Source organism: Salmo salar, chromosome 05, assembly GCF_965601325.2.
Source record: "Salmo salar chromosome 05, fSalSal1, whole genome shotgun sequence".
In the NCBI taxonomy this organism is placed as follows: Eukaryota; Metazoa; Chordata; class Actinopteri; order Salmoniformes; family Salmonidae; genus Salmo; species Salmo salar.
In genome coordinates, this window is record NC_138295.1 from 61,479,076 (window position 1) to 61,496,423 (window position 17,348).

The 17,348-nt window shown below is 46.7% G+C and overlaps 1 protein-coding gene across 2 annotated transcripts; it reads left to right on the forward strand.

The window, feature by feature from the left end:
- The first annotated feature begins 455 nt into the window (after window positions 1–455).
- LOC106605348 (PR domain zinc finger protein 1) lies at window positions 456–16,732 on the forward strand. Of its 2 annotated transcripts, none has more exons than XM_014200869.3 (7): window positions 456–685; window positions 7,452–7,769; window positions 9,558–9,677; window positions 10,729–10,981; window positions 13,131–14,194; window positions 14,305–14,433; window positions 14,562–16,732. In XM_014200869.3, the coding sequence occupies exons 2-7, from the start codon at window positions 7,473–7,475 to the stop codon at window positions 15,153–15,155; spliced, it is 2,457 nt and encodes an 818-aa protein (XP_014056344.3). In that variant the 5' UTR covers window positions 456–685; window positions 7,452–7,472; the 3' UTR covers window positions 15,156–16,732. The 2 variants fall into 2 exon arrangements, with proteins under 2 accessions (XP_014056344.3, XP_014056343.3); XM_014200868.3 differs by lacking the exon at window positions 456–685 and adding an exon at window positions 5,032–5,260.
- Window positions 16,733–17,348: the final 616 nt, after the last annotated feature.

Genomic DNA, 17,348 nt, shown 5'->3' on the forward strand with positions numbered 1-17,348 from the left:
CTTTAAGAATATTTTTCTACCAAAGAATAAAAGGCCTGACAGGGTAGAATATGGTAGGCCCGCGCTGCCTAATAAATAGGCTAATTATTTCAGAATGGTCCTTGATTTCGTATCAATAAAGCGTTCAATGTCTTATATGAATAAATTTCGAATTTCACCTATTGCTTCAAATTTTGCCTTTTCTTTCAAGTTTTTTAATCATTCAAATATGCACACTACAAAGACATGACTTTAACTATTGCCTATTGATTCATTGTCTCGTCTGTTAGATTTTAGCAGCCTTCACAGTGGGTGCAGGCGTCTAAAACTTTCTCGACATTTAGGCTATCCTAAACGAACATGTTAATGTCCCCTAAGCACACTGCAAATGTTGGAAACGGGAGGTGTTACTTTAACTAACAATTGCTCCATCAGTTATCGAAAGCGTCGGCGCAGGGGAGTTTGTTTTGTTAATTGCTTGTCTTAATCCTAATTACAGTTTTGGGTGGAGCAGACTTGGGCGCGGAAAGAAGGGGTAGGCTACTTTGTATGGAAACTGTAGACTACAGACTCACCTCGACAATTTCATAGGATACACGCTCTACAAAGAGAAACGATCGGACCTAGGCCAGCAGCGCCTGAGTTTGGAAATTGGGATAAGGATATCTTCCAGCGCTCCGCGGCAGGAGCTCCATAGCGCGGACAGGTAAAAGAGCTTGCACCCCCGCTTCGCTTCAGTCCCTGCCTTTCGATAAACAACATTGAATAGCTTACATGTATTTGCTTCGTTGTTTAGTGTAGGCTAAAAGTTAGTCTTGAATTAAGACATTAGAGCAGCCAACATTATCACGTTGTCGCATTTCATTCACATTCTTCTACCTTAGGTTATTGGCATGTTGTGTATGTAGCCTATAGGCTAGGGATAGGCTATATAACCTGTCGCCATAAGAAACATTGCATCCTAATTTAATGTTAAGCAGGCTAATTGCTTAATAGTAGGCCTACAGATAAGTTAGTCCTCAACACAACCTAACAATATATTTTTACAAATATTCAGTAGTTTTGCTAAATTCAATCATTTTCTGAAAATACTTGTCCCTTTTGTTGCAACTCTGAGTCTATATTAGGCTACTGATATTTAAAATAAAATAAAAACACTGAATTGTGTGGTCATTCAGTTAAGAATGCGATAAGGAATTGAATGACTCGCATTAAATGACCCTGTTATGAATCGAAAGTGATTGCATAGTATACATGACTGGAAGTGAGTTTTTTTTTGCGTAGCCTACAGTTCAGTCCTTTTACATTCTTTAACCCGACAAAGAATCGGATAACAACCCGATCTTTTGACGAGTTGACCTGTTAGCCCCGTTTCGCTTCTTATCCGACAGTCTCGTCTTGCACAGGTTATTCATTGTCCTGATTCGATCTTTACACCATGGCGTTCGCTAAACTGGCAAATGTGCCCGACCAGGCATTTGACAGTTTTTAACAGTTGAACACCCGCTGCGCAACGCTTTGCTTGCTGTCACGGGCACCGGGGTATGGTACACACGCGTCTCGGTCCATTAGCCTCTATCTGTCCTGTGTAACACATACCACAACCTGACAACTACGTAAACATTGTTTTTTAAGTACAGCTGTCGTGGGCGGTAGTGTGGCTATAGTGAAGGCCCTAGGATCATATGTCCTATTGTTTTATGATTCGTTGCCGACTCTGCTCATAGGTGTATAAAACTTTAAAAAACATGGTGTGGTTTACATATGCTTATCAATGCTATCATACAAATGTCAGTAATTCGACATTTGTCCGATGACGCAGCCGCGTTGGAAGGTTGTGTTATCACAAAGTGCTGTGCTCATCATTGTGTGTGCAGTAGGCTTATGACTTCCCTCACATTGCCGAAAAGAAGAGGCATGTGATTCTGGTTGTGACTGAGCGCACGTTTCGGGTTGTTTACGGGAATGCACTGTGAACCTCGGTAAACATTTACCTGCGGAAAAGGTCTGCGAGCTGAAATAGGTTTCTCTATTTGGTGGTTGAAAGTTTCATTTATAGTTTCTCGAGTTGAGTCCGTTTTGCCAGGGTATCAGTCACACACACCCGTTTCTCTCTGTGAAAAACAAGAGAATCTCAGTCATGTTACTTACACTATAGTTAAGTCTTTTTGAGCTAATGCAAAATTAAGATTTCATAAGTCTAATATTTGGGAAATGTGGATTTGAGTTATGAAGCAAACGTTGTAGTATTTTTATTACAGGAAGTGAAGTCATTACATCATTTGACGTTAGTGCCAGGCCAGCTCTGCTCTATCACAATCTGGAATCCAGTGTTTGATGGGCTAACTCCCACTCCCCCCTCTTTCCTTGCCTCATTGTCAGCAGTGTCTCAATGCCACTGGCCCCTGTTTCACTCTTAATGAAAAGTACAATGCAATCAGTGGCATGTGCCAAATAGACCATGATTAGCTCTTCCTCTGGGTTAAGGAGGGTGACTGTCTGGTGGTGGTATTGATCGTAACACACAAGTGTTCGCCGTGTGGACAGCCCCTCCAGATGGCTGAGGGGGGAGAGTGTGTGTGTGTGTAGCTGCGGTGGATTGGCAAGATTAGGAGAGCTACTGCAATGCCCCAACCCCACCCTGCTCTACGCTGTAGGGGGGCTCGACCTGACGCATGCCACGCGTCCACACACAGGTCCCTCAGCCCAAACGGGATAATGGCTAGGTCTAACCTCGCTACTTCCCCCCCCCCCCCCCCCCCCCCCCCCCAATGGCTCCTCCATTGAGGGTCTAACTCTTTCCAGAACAACACCCAAATCCACTGTGCCTCCTGTGCGCGCACACACACTTTTTGAGGAAAGTTCAAGCGGATACAAGCTTCGTTTGGCCCCCCACACACACACACACTCACACCACAGGAAATGGTCAATAACAATCTTCTTACTATGATCTTGTGAGAGGCATCCTGTAGACCGGAATTAAAACATATTGTGACAAAGGGGAGAAAATCAGTGACACACCAGATCAACTCTCAAGATGAGATCCACTGCTGTTGTGGGGAAAGTTTTGGGAAGTTTGTGAGACAGTTTGAATATCACACACAATGTGAATAACAGTCAGGGCGTTTGAATGAGAAATGGACAGTGTAGCCAGTACTTCTCTTCTTGTGACAACCAGAACATGAAAAGCAGGACCGTTAAGCTGTATCTGCTATGAAGTCAATAAAGTTTGCCGCTTTTTGCCTCTTGTCTCAGAGGGAACCAGGAATTTGGAATGGCTGCTAATCTCACCTGTGGTTTAGCCACCCCCACCCATTCCACCCGCTCTCGTCCTCACCGCCTTTCTCTTCTTTCTTTTCATAATCCCTACCTCCTTCTGATGTGTTGGCACCACAATTATGCGGGGGGGGGGGGGGGGGGGGGGGGGGGGGGGGGGGGGGGGTGTGTGTGTGTGTGTGTGTGTGTGTGTGTGTGTGTGTGTGTGTGTGTGTGTGTGTGTGTGTGTGTGTGTGTGTGGTTATACTCTTAGCCCTGATAGGAGCCCTCTGTAAAACTAACAGAGACAGGAGGTCCCCATGCCCTTCTTTGTGTGGCCCTCTTCCTCCCTCCCTCTCTCCTCCAGGCATGCAGGCCACATTAAATACCCTCCTCGGCCTGCGCATAAACAAAAAGAGCCATTTGAATTTGACTTCAGAGCAGAGGGACCCCTCCCTATCCCCCCAGCCTCAGGCCTGCCTGCGCCCCCTCCTTCCTTTACAGTTTAAGCAGAGCTGAGGAGAGGGGAAAGGGATCAGGAGAGCCTACTGGGCCCAGATTGTTCCCAGCCAGCAAGCGGGTAGGGATGGACCACATGTGACTTTCAAAAGGGAAAAGATGTTATTTTCGCTCTCGTTTTTTGTTTAGTTGAAATCTTAACTTGTTTTTCTGGAGGGAGGGAGACTTTTTTTCGGTAGGGTTTGGTCGCTACAGACCATGATCATGTAGACCAGCTGGGGTGCAGATCGTGTGTGTTTGGGGCCGGTGGGTCGTCTGTTGGCAGGAAGGAGTAGGCAGCGAGTGATGTGGTCAACTCTCTGTCACCAGTGGGAGGGGAGGAAGAGAGGAAGAGGGGAGGATTGAAGACCCGGTTCTGTCCTTTCTTTCTCTCCCTCCCTGCCCTCCTCCCCTGCCTCATGTTTTATTTTCTTCATTATCATTCATTAGCCCTCGCTCCACTCCGCCCCACTCAAGACTAATGTCAATCAAGAGAGAGAGGGAGAGTAGGGGATTTCCAGTTGAATTCCAGGACATGGTTGCTTGCTTTGAGTGGGCTTTGCTATGAGGATCTGATATACAGACCACGGATAGAGGAATAGATGGAGGAGGAGAGACAGTGTTGTATTTAACCAGGGGCAACAAGCCCTGGTCCTATTATGCCTAAGTTTATTATCAGAGGTGGAGAGAGAGGGAGTGTGTTGGTGAGACTGAGCCATGAGGTCAGTTCAGTGTCGCCCTCTAGAGGGTGTGTATCTGTGTGTGTAAGAGGAAAGTCCGTCCGCGGTTCTGTGCTGGGTAAACAATATAGGGGCATTGAGTCACTGTCACAGGATGTCCTCCTTCTACAGGAAGACTCATAAACAACCCCCCCCCCCCCCCCCCCACAAATCTATGTGTGTTTGTGGGGGGTTGTTGACATATAACAGTTGCACCGTTACACAACAAGCACCTATGTTGAGGGAATATGTTTTTGAGACTTTGATTTGGAACTGGCAACCTTTTCTAATGTATTCAAGTTTTTTGAAGACTGCAGGAGAATGTTTGAATTTATGTTAAGGTGTGTGATGGTACTTTTATGTGCCAATTGATATTGTTGTGTGTTTGTTTTTGTGTGGAGCAGCAAGAGCTCATGCCTCAGGTGAAAGCGCCTGCTATTTCCATAGAGCATTGTGTGCGTTTGCCACTGCTACCCTGAATGAGCTGCAAGCGATCGTGTTCCTCATGGTGGTGGGCGGTCCTTGAGAGGGGGAGTGGAGACCGAATGAGGGAGGGACCACTGAGTGAATCAACATCTCCCTCACTTGTCGAGGGGCAGTCAGTTAAACAGAAGGCACTCACTGGAGCAGACACACACACACACACACACGCTCACACACAGCACTCACACTCTGGAATAGTGCTTGGATCAGAGGGGGAGAGGGTGAACTGCACCTGTCCCACGTGCGCACACAAACACACACACAAACACACTCACCCAGGTGATAGATCATTCGGCCCTATGTGTGGCTGGGACCAAAGCTTCTCGGTGAGTACGCTACTGAGCCCTAGTCAATGGAGAAACGGAGTCTTGTAGAATTAAAAAAAAAAAAGTATTATTATTTTGGTATTTTCACTTTATTTTAAGGAAAGATTTATTCAAATTTTTCCTAAATTATATTATTAGTTGAGGATTTTAATTTAAAGTTGTGTATTACATTTGTTTTGCTTGTAATAAGAATCGTACAAAGACTTTTCTAAGTGAATCCAGTGACAACAAATATGAAGGTTTATTTTATGACTTATGTAAGTCATAAGGTATTCTCTTTGTTTGTCTGGCCACTCCATTATGCAGTGAGTTTGTTAAACTTTCAATATATTGTTGAATATAATATTTAAATGCAATCGTATTGAGATTGTTTGAATTCTAAATTGTTTAAAGCTTATTGCAGTTTGTGTGCACTTCAGCGGAATTATTTTAATTATTACAATTCTAAAATTGTCATTGGTTATAGCTTGCTTAAATTTAAACTTGTATTTTCAAAGTCTGTTTTTAAACTATATCAGTAGTGTTTATCGAATATTTGAACAGAAGTGTGTGTGTGTGTGTGTGTGTGTGTGTGTGTGTGTGTGTGTGTGGGGGGGTTGAATAAATCAGTTGCTTTTGGCCAGGTTCTCAGTTTCAATATCAGTTTTGCACAGCTGTCATAGAAAGACGTCTTTATTAGCAGGAACAGATTTTGACTAGTGTTTGGTATTATATTTATCTATATATTTAAATCCCTTTAAAGGATATTCATGAAATCAATGTCCAATAAATAATATTAATAAATATGAAATAGTTTGGAAGGGTCTACTCTAAATTGAAACGGAATATCCTAGTTTGTTGTATTATAATTTCATGTATGTATTTGAGGTATTTGGGATATTGTTTGTCGTACAGCTTGTTTTAAAGAAATGTTGGAGAAGCGATTTGTTCTGTTACTCTTCCGGAAGTTCAATAATTACACTAGTCTCCTAGGAACCTGTTTTGTTGGCTTGAGTGAATGTTGTTGAGTATAGGGTCATGTTGAATTTGGTCAAGGTTTGGGGAATTTTGTCAAGGTTTTAGTTGTGGGTTATGGTACGTTTTTCCTGAATTATATGTGAGGGACGGCGTATAAGGTTGCATTTCAGTCTGTGACATATGATCATTTATTCTACGTACAATGTTTTTTTTTGTGTGTGTCTGTGAGAGAGATGGTCTTGGGTGGGGAGCGTTTGATGTTAGTGCTGCTGTGGCCCCCCCCCCCCCAAATGGAAAAGTTTGGCCCTTCCTCCCTCCCGACTGTCCCACACACACTTGGGGATGATTTGCCGGTTCCGCTACTCTGCTTCCAATTTTAGCTCCATTCAGACCCAGACAGGACTTCCTTCCCTTGTTTGTGACTTTTTCCACCCTGGGGATATAGAGGGATAGGGACAGTGAGAGAGCATAAGGAAGAGGGGGATTAAGAGACTGATGTTGACAGTTTGACAAGGAGGGAGAATGAAGAAGGGTAGGCTAGATAGAAGTAGAGTTTGGACAGAGTGGGAGAAGGGTACAGAGGGAATGAAGAGGGTGAGGGAGGGTAGAGAGACCGAGGGGTAGCGTGGCTGGCCCTGACCTTATGCCAGCTTACATAGCCCACGGAAAGGACTCACAGCTTGGCTGCCATTGACCAATGACTTGTGCAGATAGGGCAAGACAGATTGGTCAACCTGAGACACTAGCCAGATCAGCATACAGTATATAACACATACATACTCTTGGGTCACAACTCATCTGTAATAAAACATTCATAGACTTTTCACTCTGGATTCAATACGTAAAAAAAAAAAAAAGTTACTTATTTGAATAGAGTTGATGGTTTCCTGTGATTGAGTGTTTCCCTCTAAGTAGAGAGTAGTGGGGCTCAGACTGTCCTGGGCTAGAGGCTAGTGGGGTCGGTCGACAGTGGCTCTTGTTCCCACAGAGAGAGCACAGGCACTGTCTGCTTAGTCAGCCAGTCTCAAAGGAACTCGCCACTCACTGACTCATACTGGATAATAACGCTCCCTCTCTCTTTTTTTTTCTCCCCCTTGTCTTTCTTTCTGTTCTCTTTATCTCATCTCTCCCCTTCTAATTTTTTTTCCTTTCTCCTTCTTCTCTTTGTCTGTTTTCTCTTGATCTTTTTTCTCACTCGCTCTCCCTTTTATCGGTTTTCCTTTCCCTCTCTCAGGCTACCTCTCATAGCTCGGCCATGTTGACTACTGAGGGGGCCCACACTGTAGAGCACGACGTCGTCAAAATGGACACAGAACCCCATAGGGACACGGAAACTCAGATGGACACAGGATCCAAAATGGCCACCGACACAGACTCTAAGATGGAGGAGGCGGACATGATGATGTGGACGGAGGCAGAGTTTGAGGAGAAGTGTACCTACATCGTCAAGGATACTCCGCGGGAGGCAGGAACAGAGAGCGAGGGGTTAACGAGAGCAGAGGCCTCGCTGCCTCGTAACCTGGCCTTCAAACAACTAGCGGATTCCAAAGAGGTAGGAGGACACACACATATATATATATATATATATATATATATATATATATGCCCCCCCATATGCCCCACCAAACTCGCATGACTCCACTGAAGGTAATATATGACAGCAGGAGAAATCTCAACCAGGGGAAATTGTGGTGAGGAGGGTGTCTCATTGTAAAAGATCGCACACTGGAGCACGGCGACGACCTGTATGTGTTGTAGGAGTGGTGTGTAAGCCCAGTGTGGAGGGGAATTCTCTCTGAGGTGTGATGCAGGTTGCTACAGAGTCTCCGCAGTGAGAAATGAGCTCCCACCCATCCGTGAAGAGTCATTAATCATACTTAGCCCTGCTGTTGATGGGAGCTTCAACACATCCCGATAACCATTTTCCATACCTGTGTCTGTGTGCGTCTATCCCTCTGTTCTCCAACTTTGTCGCGCTGTCTCTTCTATCCCCCAGAGGGCGCACTAGTCAGTCCTACACTAGACCAGATCCAGCTCTCCCTACATGCATACCTACCTGTCCACCTCTGTCCAAATATCACCTTCTTCACAACCCGAACTGATCCCCAGTCTAACCGTTGAACACTGAATAAGTGTGAGGGGTCATGAGATTAGGTGGGGGAGCGTGTTGCGTTTTGTGGTTTTAACCTGATCAAGACCGCATGATTTGGTTGCAATTAATAGATTTTCTCGTCATTGCTCATCTGTTTCTTATCACCCTGTGTGAGAATGAGTGTTTCCCACCACATTTGTTTACGACCTGATACGGTATCAGTCAATATATATCACCTTCACAGAAGGGACCACTAAGATTAATAGAGGAAAATGAGAGGATGTGGAAAGAATATAGCATTACCAGTGATCAAAGGACATTGACTTAGTCATTTAGAGACCATTGTAAAGTCTGTTAATAAGTTATCCTCAAAACACCCCTAATCTTGAGACGTGGTCTGGCCCTGGGGTGGAAATGGGAAGGGGGATTTCCCAATCCTTTAGGGGGTGGGGGGGTGTTTGTGTAGGATATGCATTAAGGTGAAAGGGTGTGTGTGCGTGCGAGTGTAGACTATGTAGGGGGTTTAATGAATACATCAGTTTATCATGGTTAGGAGATAAGCTGAACGTCTAGGTTTGATAATCCTTCAGACGGATGCACTTCCCTTGCTGTTCTTCCTTCCTCCCTCCCATTTCAAGATTTTTTCTTCTATTGTTAATGTCAATTGTTTTGAAAGGAACAAAAGCGCTTCAATATCAGGTGTGGATATCCTTCTCCTTTAATGTGAACAGTCTATTGAGATAATGAGTTGTTTTGATGTGGTAGGGTGTGTTGTGTGGTTAGGAGAGTGGGTGTCGTAAGGGGTGTCAGAGGGAGTGGCCCTGTGGTCAATTAGAAAGGAACAGCGAAGGCGAGAAGGAGGAGATGCTTTGTGTCATAACCTGGGTGAGATGGAGGAAACTCTTTCCCTCAGGGTGTCTAACTCTTCCTGTTGGCACTGGATAAGGGTTAGGTGTGTTTGCCTATGTTCACACACTTAAAACACACATAGCATATGTGGCTTGAGGAAAAAGTGCGACAGTCCATTTCCACAGATTTTTCTAGTACAGAGTAGTAATTACACACACACACACACACACACAGAGCGAGAGGAGGCTGCCTTGTTTGTTGATTTGATCATGATGGGTTCTTCCGGCCGTCTTCATGTGAAGACTGTGACCTCCTGGCAGGATGTGATAACGTAAATCCTCTAACCACAGAACACACACACACACACTCCAACTAATGGTCTTTATCTCTGTCCTGTAGGTGATTGGAGTGGCCAGCAGAGAGTACATCCCCAAAGGAACACGCTTCGGCCCCCTGGTGGGTCAGGTTTACACTGCAGACAGCGTCCCCAAAGACGCCAACAGGAAGTACTTCTGGAGGGTGAGTGGCTTTCCCTCCTGTCCACTAACACACACACACACACACACACACACACACACACACACACACACACACACACACACAGAGAGCGAGCACTTCACTTTCAGTAAAAGACAGCCACAGAGGAAGAAAAACAATCATAGGTCATTTCCTGTTCCACTGACTGACTTAGTGTGACGTCACGGCCAGGGTCTCTGCATTCTGAAGAAGTTTGTGTGTGGAGACAGAAGGGGTTTTCTCTCTAATCATTCTGAGACTCAGGCTCTCCACTGTGTGTGTGTGTGGTACATCCTGTGTGTGTGCAGTTTTTATACACATACTTGTCTCAGACACACACACACCCTCAACACCTATTTCATCATGATACATCTGCTGGGTGAAGCCTGCTGTTCAATAGTGGTTGTCTGATCAGTAAGTGCGGCAGCTAGTACAGTAAGAACTGTAGTGGAACAATGGAGGAGGAATATGACAATTTTACACTGTACACAGGAACAGTGCTTCAGTGTCACTTCCAGGAACGATGACAATGTAGCACTGGTACACCCCCCCCACCCCCACACACACACACACACACACAGGCACTCACCTAGATTCAACAACATCCCAAAGCAATGTGTTCTATTCATGTCCCTTGCTCAGGCAAGCCACAACAACAGTCTCTCTCACTCTCTCTCGATGATGTTGATGGCCACAATCAGATAGGAGAGAGAGTGGTCTATGAGTGGAGAGAAGGGGAAAAATGTAGAATGAGTGTCGGTGACATTGTCGGCGTGACGTATTCTCTGACTCAACTCTTTTGGACGTGTATAAGAGAGGAGAGGCTCCTACTCTCTCGCCATCTGTCTGTATAACTGACTATAAGGTCTGGAGTGTGGGGGGGGAGAGATTTAACTTTACACTTTAATGATATTACACTCACGCTGCTGAAAATATGATTTGTCAACATATTTAGTCGTTACTCAGCACAGTTTTTCTGGAGCGTTCTAAACTTGCCATTGAGACTTCCTTGCCCGTTAACCTTTGACCATTTCCTTACTCTCCATCCCCTCAGATCTACTCGGAGGGCGACTTCCACCACTTTGTGGACGGCCTGGACGAGGAGCGTTCTAACTGGATGCGCTACGTCAACCCGGCCCACTCGGCGGGGGAGCAGAACCTGGCGGCGTGCCAGAATGGCACGAACATCTACTTCTACACGGTGAGGGCCATCCCCCCTGGCACCGAGCTGCTGGTGTGGTACTGCCCAGAGTTCGCTCACCGCCTCCACTACCCGCCCTCTGGAGAGCTCATGATGCAGAAACTCAGTAAGACCTATCATATGAAACCTTATTACATAGATGTTATACCATAGTAATAACACTGTAAACTGTAAGCTATATATTGATGATCATATACTGTATGCAATGCTTTATTACATAGTAATAACACTGTATCCTTGGAAGTATAGTGCACTATTGGTGTTATGTTGAATATCTTTCTATGGTCATCTTGAGTGTGTGTGTGTGTGTTATTTTATTTAGCACCTACCTGCTCAGTGTTGGTGTGTGTCGTGAGAGTGTATATTTGTGAGAGCCTGACAGTGTTTCTGAGGGGAGCCACGTCTCCTTCCTCTCTGAACATCAGCCTGGCATTAACACACACAGCCCCTCGACCTTTCATCTCTGTCAGCGCCACCATTGCATGTGTGGGGCCACTCTGGTCATAAATAAAGTGAATCGGCTAAAGGCAAATATGAATAAGTGTGTGAGGAAGCAAAAACAAAGAGTGAGTGAGCCAGACAGAGTAGGGATGGAAGGAAGGAGCCAGCATTCTGCCTCCAGGTGTAGTAGGTAGTGACTACAGTTCCCCGGGAGATGCACATCTCCTGGGGCAGAGAGACACAGGGGCCTGGGCCCCCTCATGGTACTGGCCCCTCTGGCTCCTACTCTTTCTCTATGGCCCCTGTAATTAAACCACCCCACTACCGCAGGGGCCCCTGTTGACCTGGGAATGACATCATACTACTCACCTCTCTCTTTCTGTTTTTCTTCTCTCTGTCTTGGTCCATCTCTCTCCCTGTGTCTTTCTCCATTAACCCAGTCATAATAGAACCAGACGTGTGTGTTGGTTATGTGTGAGTCAGCAGAACTGGCTGGTCTGAAATGACTGAACTGGAGCTCTTCTCCCACTCGCTCTCCCTCTTTGTGTGACAGCTGTTTTTTTTTTCTCCATATTTGAGAGTGTGTGTGTGTGACAATCAATGACAATAAGTTTTGCACAGACATATGGCACCTGTTAGCATTTCCTGTTCTAAATGTGTGTTCATTCAAACGCATACTATCCTACTCACACCCCCTCTCCCTTGCATGCAAGCACACACATACCCGTAGAGACATTTCACTCCAACACACTCACACTTTTAATCTCAAAAGTGTGTGTGTGCGCACACGTGCTCCTGTGCGTGCGTGTTTGTGTGTGTGACGTGCTGACGGCTCCTTGGCATTCTCCCTAATTTATTTGGCACTTTAAAAGTGGAGAGACAGGGAAGAGAGGAGAGGAAGAAAAGCGTCTCCTCTATTGACTACTTGAACTTCCTGGCGGCGGGACCGTGCTGACAGATTGATATCTCCAAGATGGCCACCCTGTTTGTTTTCTGTAAGAAAAGAGGGGAAAGAGAGGAGGGTTGGGAGTGGTGTTATCTGAGGGGGAGGACAGGGGGGAGGCACTGATAACCTCTGTGTTTACACACTGCCGCTGTAGTGGTGTGGGGGTCACTGTGTGTTGGTTGAAAGTCTGTCGAGTAATTCTGAGTGCTGGAAAGCTTAATGTATATACACGTTAGTGGACACACACACATATTCGTGACCCTCTAGTAAAAGTTCAATGGGTAGTAAATGGATGGGATTATTGACGTCGGCTCTAAATCCCGACTGATGGAGGTTTAACAGGTGAGGATGTGCTAACCGACGTGCAGAGGCTTTTAGCGTGTGTAGCCTGGAAGCGACAAAGGCCTCTTTGTCAGGAAGTGTGTGTGTGTGTGTGTGTGTGTGAGTCAGGAGGAGAGGGCAGGTTAAGGCCAAACTTTGGAGAGGAAACTTTCAATCAGCCCTGCCCCCATTTGGATTTTATCTTGATTTTTATCTGCCCCCAGACCTCCTTCTCTACACACACACACACACCCTGCCCAGAGGCAGCTGTCACGCCTCACTTCCTGTCTTTTAGCCCCCCATGATCGTTCGTCAAATCTGTCGCTCTAATTGGACCACTGGGTTACTGTGTTCCTAACCCCTCCTCCCCCCTCACACACTCTACAGCTGAAAGACCATTATTTCTCCTAAGCTAAAGACATGTCTAGATAAGTTTTTCTTCCTGTGGGCACTTTAAAATGCTCCTGACTCCATGTCAAAGGGAAACGTGGTCTTCAGTCAGAGGGAGAACAGTGTGTCTGACCTCTCTCTCTCTCTCCCTCTACAGAGCAGTCTCTGCTGGAAGCCAAGCAGCAGGCCAGTGAGGAGCATGTCAGCAGCAGCTCCCCAGTCAAGATAGAACACAGTGTCTCCTCCATCCTCAGGGGCCCCACCACCTCCAGCAAGAGGGAGCCCAGCCGGCCACTGGCCACGCGACCCCGCTGTGCTGACAGCCCCGAGCGACCCCTGTACCCCCGTGCCCTCTACCCCCCATTCTGCCCCCACCCTCATCTAACGGAAGAGTTGCTGAGTCTTAAGACCAGCCCGGTACAGTTTGGTTACACAACAATCAGATCACCAGGCAACCAGTCGTCGGCGACCCCGAGTCCGTCGGCGCGGAGCAGTCCGGAGAGTAGCCCCCACGGTAGCCCCGCAGCTCCCCAACCCACACCCCCATCCTCCTCTTTCTACCCCCGAGGTTTGGGTCCCTTCCCAGGCTACTCTCCGCCAGCCGCCCCCCTTTCCTCGCCCTTCTACCCTCCCGTCCCCCACTACTCCCGCTACATGCTACCCCACCACTACCCACTACCTGGGGGTGGGGTGCCCGCTGTCGGGGGCATGTTTCCAAGAATGTACCCGCTCTTCAGCAGCCTGCTGCCCCACCACATGCCCCTGCTGCCTGGGGAGGCGGGGAGAAGGTTCTTACTGCCTGACTCCTCCCACCCCTCCTCATTCTCCACCCACAGGGACTTCCTCCTCTCCGCCCCCACCAGTGCCTTCTCGGCCGCCACCACCCTCAAGGACAAGGCCGGCCCCCACTACCCCAATCACCCCTACCCTGGCCATGCTCATCCTCACCCACACGGGCACCCCCACGCCCCCACCAGCGGCTCCCCTACAGCGGGCACGGCGGCTCCTAGCGAGCGTGTGCCCACCAAGCCTACCTCAGCCCTGCTGGGCAGTGCCAGCGGCCGGCAAGAGGAGGAGGCCATGAACCTGAGCAAGATGAAGCGTGGTGGTGGCTCAACAGGCTACAAGACCCTGCCTTACCCACTCAAGAAGCAGAACGGCAAGATCAAGTACGAGTGTAACGTCTGCAGCAAGACCTTCGGCCAGCTCTCTAACCTCAAGGTGAGACTGGAGACATTCTGTTCGCTCCCTTCATTCCATTCATCCAGACTACTTTGTGTTCCCTTGCATTGAACCGAACTGACGTATCATTGTGTCCTTGCTGTGTTTAGGTGCACTTGCGTGTCCACAGCGGTGAGCGACCCTTCAAGTGTTCGACCTGCAGTAAGGGCTTCACCCAGCTAGCCCACCTGCAGAAACACTTCCTGGTGCACACTGGAGAGAAGCCCCATGAGTGCTCGGTAAAGACCACCACCAATTCTATGCTAGCCGCTAAGTTAGCCGCTCTGTTAAGCTAGCTAGCTGCAGCATATACATAAGAAACGCTGAACTTCCTCCTCTAACCCTTCACTCGTCCTCTTTCCTCCAGGTGTGTCATAAGCGCTTCAGCAGCACCAGCAACCTAAAGACCCACCTGCGCCTCCACTCGGGTGAGAAGCCCTACTCGTGCAAGCTTTGCCCTGCCAAGTTCACCCAGTTTGTCCACCTCAAGCTGCACAAGCGCCTTCACTCCCGCGAGCGGCCACACAAGTGCCCCCACTGCCACCGCCACTACATTCACCTGTGCAGCCTGCGGCTACACCTGAAGGGCTATTGCCTGGCTGCCGTCACCTCCTCAGGTGGCCCCACCCCCAGCCCCTCCACCCAGGAAGAGCTCCAGCGCATCAACGAGGAGATTGAGCGCTTCGACATGAGCGACCACGCTGAGAGGCTGGACCAGCTCCAGGGAGGGGTTGAGGTCGAGGCTGTCCTGGAGAAGCAGGTCCTGGGGATGCTGTGGAGGGAGATGGACCTCAAGACCTCCGGCTACCACCACCACAAGGGCGGCGCAAGCGAACTCCAGTCTACAGGTTGCGGCCTGTACAATTCAGTCAATGAGACGTCGGTTATCAAACTGCGCCGAAGCAGTCCGCTTCTTCCCTCCAACGTCACGATCAAGCAGGAGTCAGAGGAACAGGCTTGAGCTCACCTTTTGAAGGACGTTGAGTCAGTGGCTCTGAGAACTTGGTTAGAAGGAGCAACGAGTGTAAATATATTTTTGATGGTTGTAGCGACTGGGGTATTCAAACTTTCAGGGACTTCTGTACTCAGGGCTCTAAGAGACACTGTCCCCAGACTACTAAACTGTTCCACTGTGTCCTACACTTAAGACAGGACAATCATCCACCCTGGATTTCATATCATTATTGTTATTACTATTATTTGTCTCTTTTCAAATGTTATTTTTGTTCAATTTATTATAGAACCTCCTTAATTTATTATGCAATTCTTTTGTCTTCAAAAAGCAATATGTGGAAGTGATGTTTACAATGACCAGGTAATTCATTGTAATTTGCTGTTTGTTTTTTCTGGTTTTGATTTCACTCTGGGGCCATTGCTTTGTAGATACTTTCTCTCTCTGCCTGTATCTGTCCTGTGTGACCTGTTGAGAAGCAGGGGTGCCCACTTCACATTTTTTTTTATTTTATTTAAACAATATAGCAGGTTAAAAAGGGTCAAAGGTTGCAACTTTGTTTTGCCAAAGGTGAACACGAACTGTTGATTAGAAAGAAAAGGTGTTGCTTGACCTTCTGACCTTTCCAGCAAGCTTCCCTAAGTCCACGCTCATCCTGAGCTCTACAGAAAAGGGCTTTTTTTTTGTGTGTATATTTTCAACAACAGTTACCTCAGTGTGTGTGTGTGTGTGTGTGCCTGTGAGCAGGAGTGTGTTGAGTATGTGTGTCTGTCCGTTCAGAGGGAAGCTGAAGGCGAGTGTGTTTCTATTTATTGCTTTTGCTACTTGAAGAAACCAAAATGAACTGGAGTGCAGCTCCATATGATCCAAAGTGCAGAAAAGTCTGTTCAATATGTAGCAAAGAAAGACTGTGTCTGGGAATCTCCCCCCACAGTCCAAGGGAACTTCAAAACACTGTCAATAGCAAAAGGAGACAAAGTAAACCTTCTCAAATGGGATTTGTCAGATTCGAGGTGAGTAACCAAAGTTTACTTGGCTTTAGTTTCAAACGCACCAAAAAGAAGAAACTTTTTAAAGAATTGAAAAGAAGACCAAGAGTACTGTTTGTCTGTGAAGTGTTAGCTCTTTAGCTGTGGTTTTGTAGTTTTTGTTTTTTGTTTTGAGAAAAATGTATCCCCCTTCTCATTTTTAAATGGCACAGACCAAAGCACCTCGGCCTTCTTATGCACTGGCCCCTCCCCTTTATGACTTAATTTCCGGTGCTTGCTCCTCCCACTATTCAATATGATAGGACTGTTATAATGGCTTTAAGACTACATATGGTTTGTCTCCATAGCAACTGACCCCACGCCGGTGACCTGGAAGCAGTTGCACATCAGTCCCCATCCCCTCGCTTTCTCCTTTCTCTTTTTTTCCTCTCTCCCTCTCTTCCTCCAACCCTGAAGTATGACCAAAGCGTCCCCTTTCATCTTTAGCCCTAGAGGAGAGAAATTGAAAAAAATACTGTCTCTGTTTACATACTGGTTTACATAGTTATTTATGTGCAAAATGTAAATTTAAGATAAATGTCCACAGTTCTAATCTGACTTTTTTTGTGAGTTTTTATTTGCCTCCTGTTTTGGGTATTGTGCTTTAGGAGAAGCAGCTAGCAGACATTAGGGTCTCAGTATTCTATGGCTTCTTGTAGATCATGTTCCTTCCACCTCTGATGTAGCCCCAGATCAGTGATCATGGAGGAAAGGATAGAAGGAGAGGTAGCTAGTTAAAACTAATGAGACACCACTTTGCCTCGGACAATATGAGGCATCATCAAAGTGGTAAGCATATGCCTTTTGGTTTAGATCAAGACACTGGAAGAATTTCCAAGGGATGGAATGAATGGAGAATAGTGTATTTAGAGAGGCAAACCTTTCATTGACCTCAACACAAGATTTCTATGAATGTTCTAGTCATGCATGTATGGTCGGTATGTAGTAAAGAGGACTGAAGGTTTGTCCATTTTCTTTTATGTGCCGTGATAAACTAAAAGAGAGGAAAAGGAAATGGGAGTACATTTGGAACACATCCCCCTACCCCACGGCAATAGTAACTGTGGTCGGTCTTTTATCCTCAGTTTATCCTGCACCATTTCCTCATGAGCGTCTGCTCATTGAAAAAGTGAATAATTCAGTACAGACTGCAGGCTCTGTACAATCAAACCCA

Bases quoted from the DNA above. Each gene is read 5' to 3' on its own strand.
- LOC106605348 (XM_014200868.3), top strand. From the start codon at position 5,234: ATGTGTGGCTGGGACCAAAGCTTCTCG. The intron at 5,261-7,451 runs GTGAGTACGCTA...TCCCTCTCTCAG, and splicing joins GCTGGGACCAAAGCTTCTCG to GCTACCTCTCATAGCTCGGC. The intron at 14,195-14,304 runs GTGAGACTGGAG...TGCTGTGTTTAG, and splicing joins GCCAGCTCTCTAACCTCAAG to GTGCACTTGCGTGTCCACAG.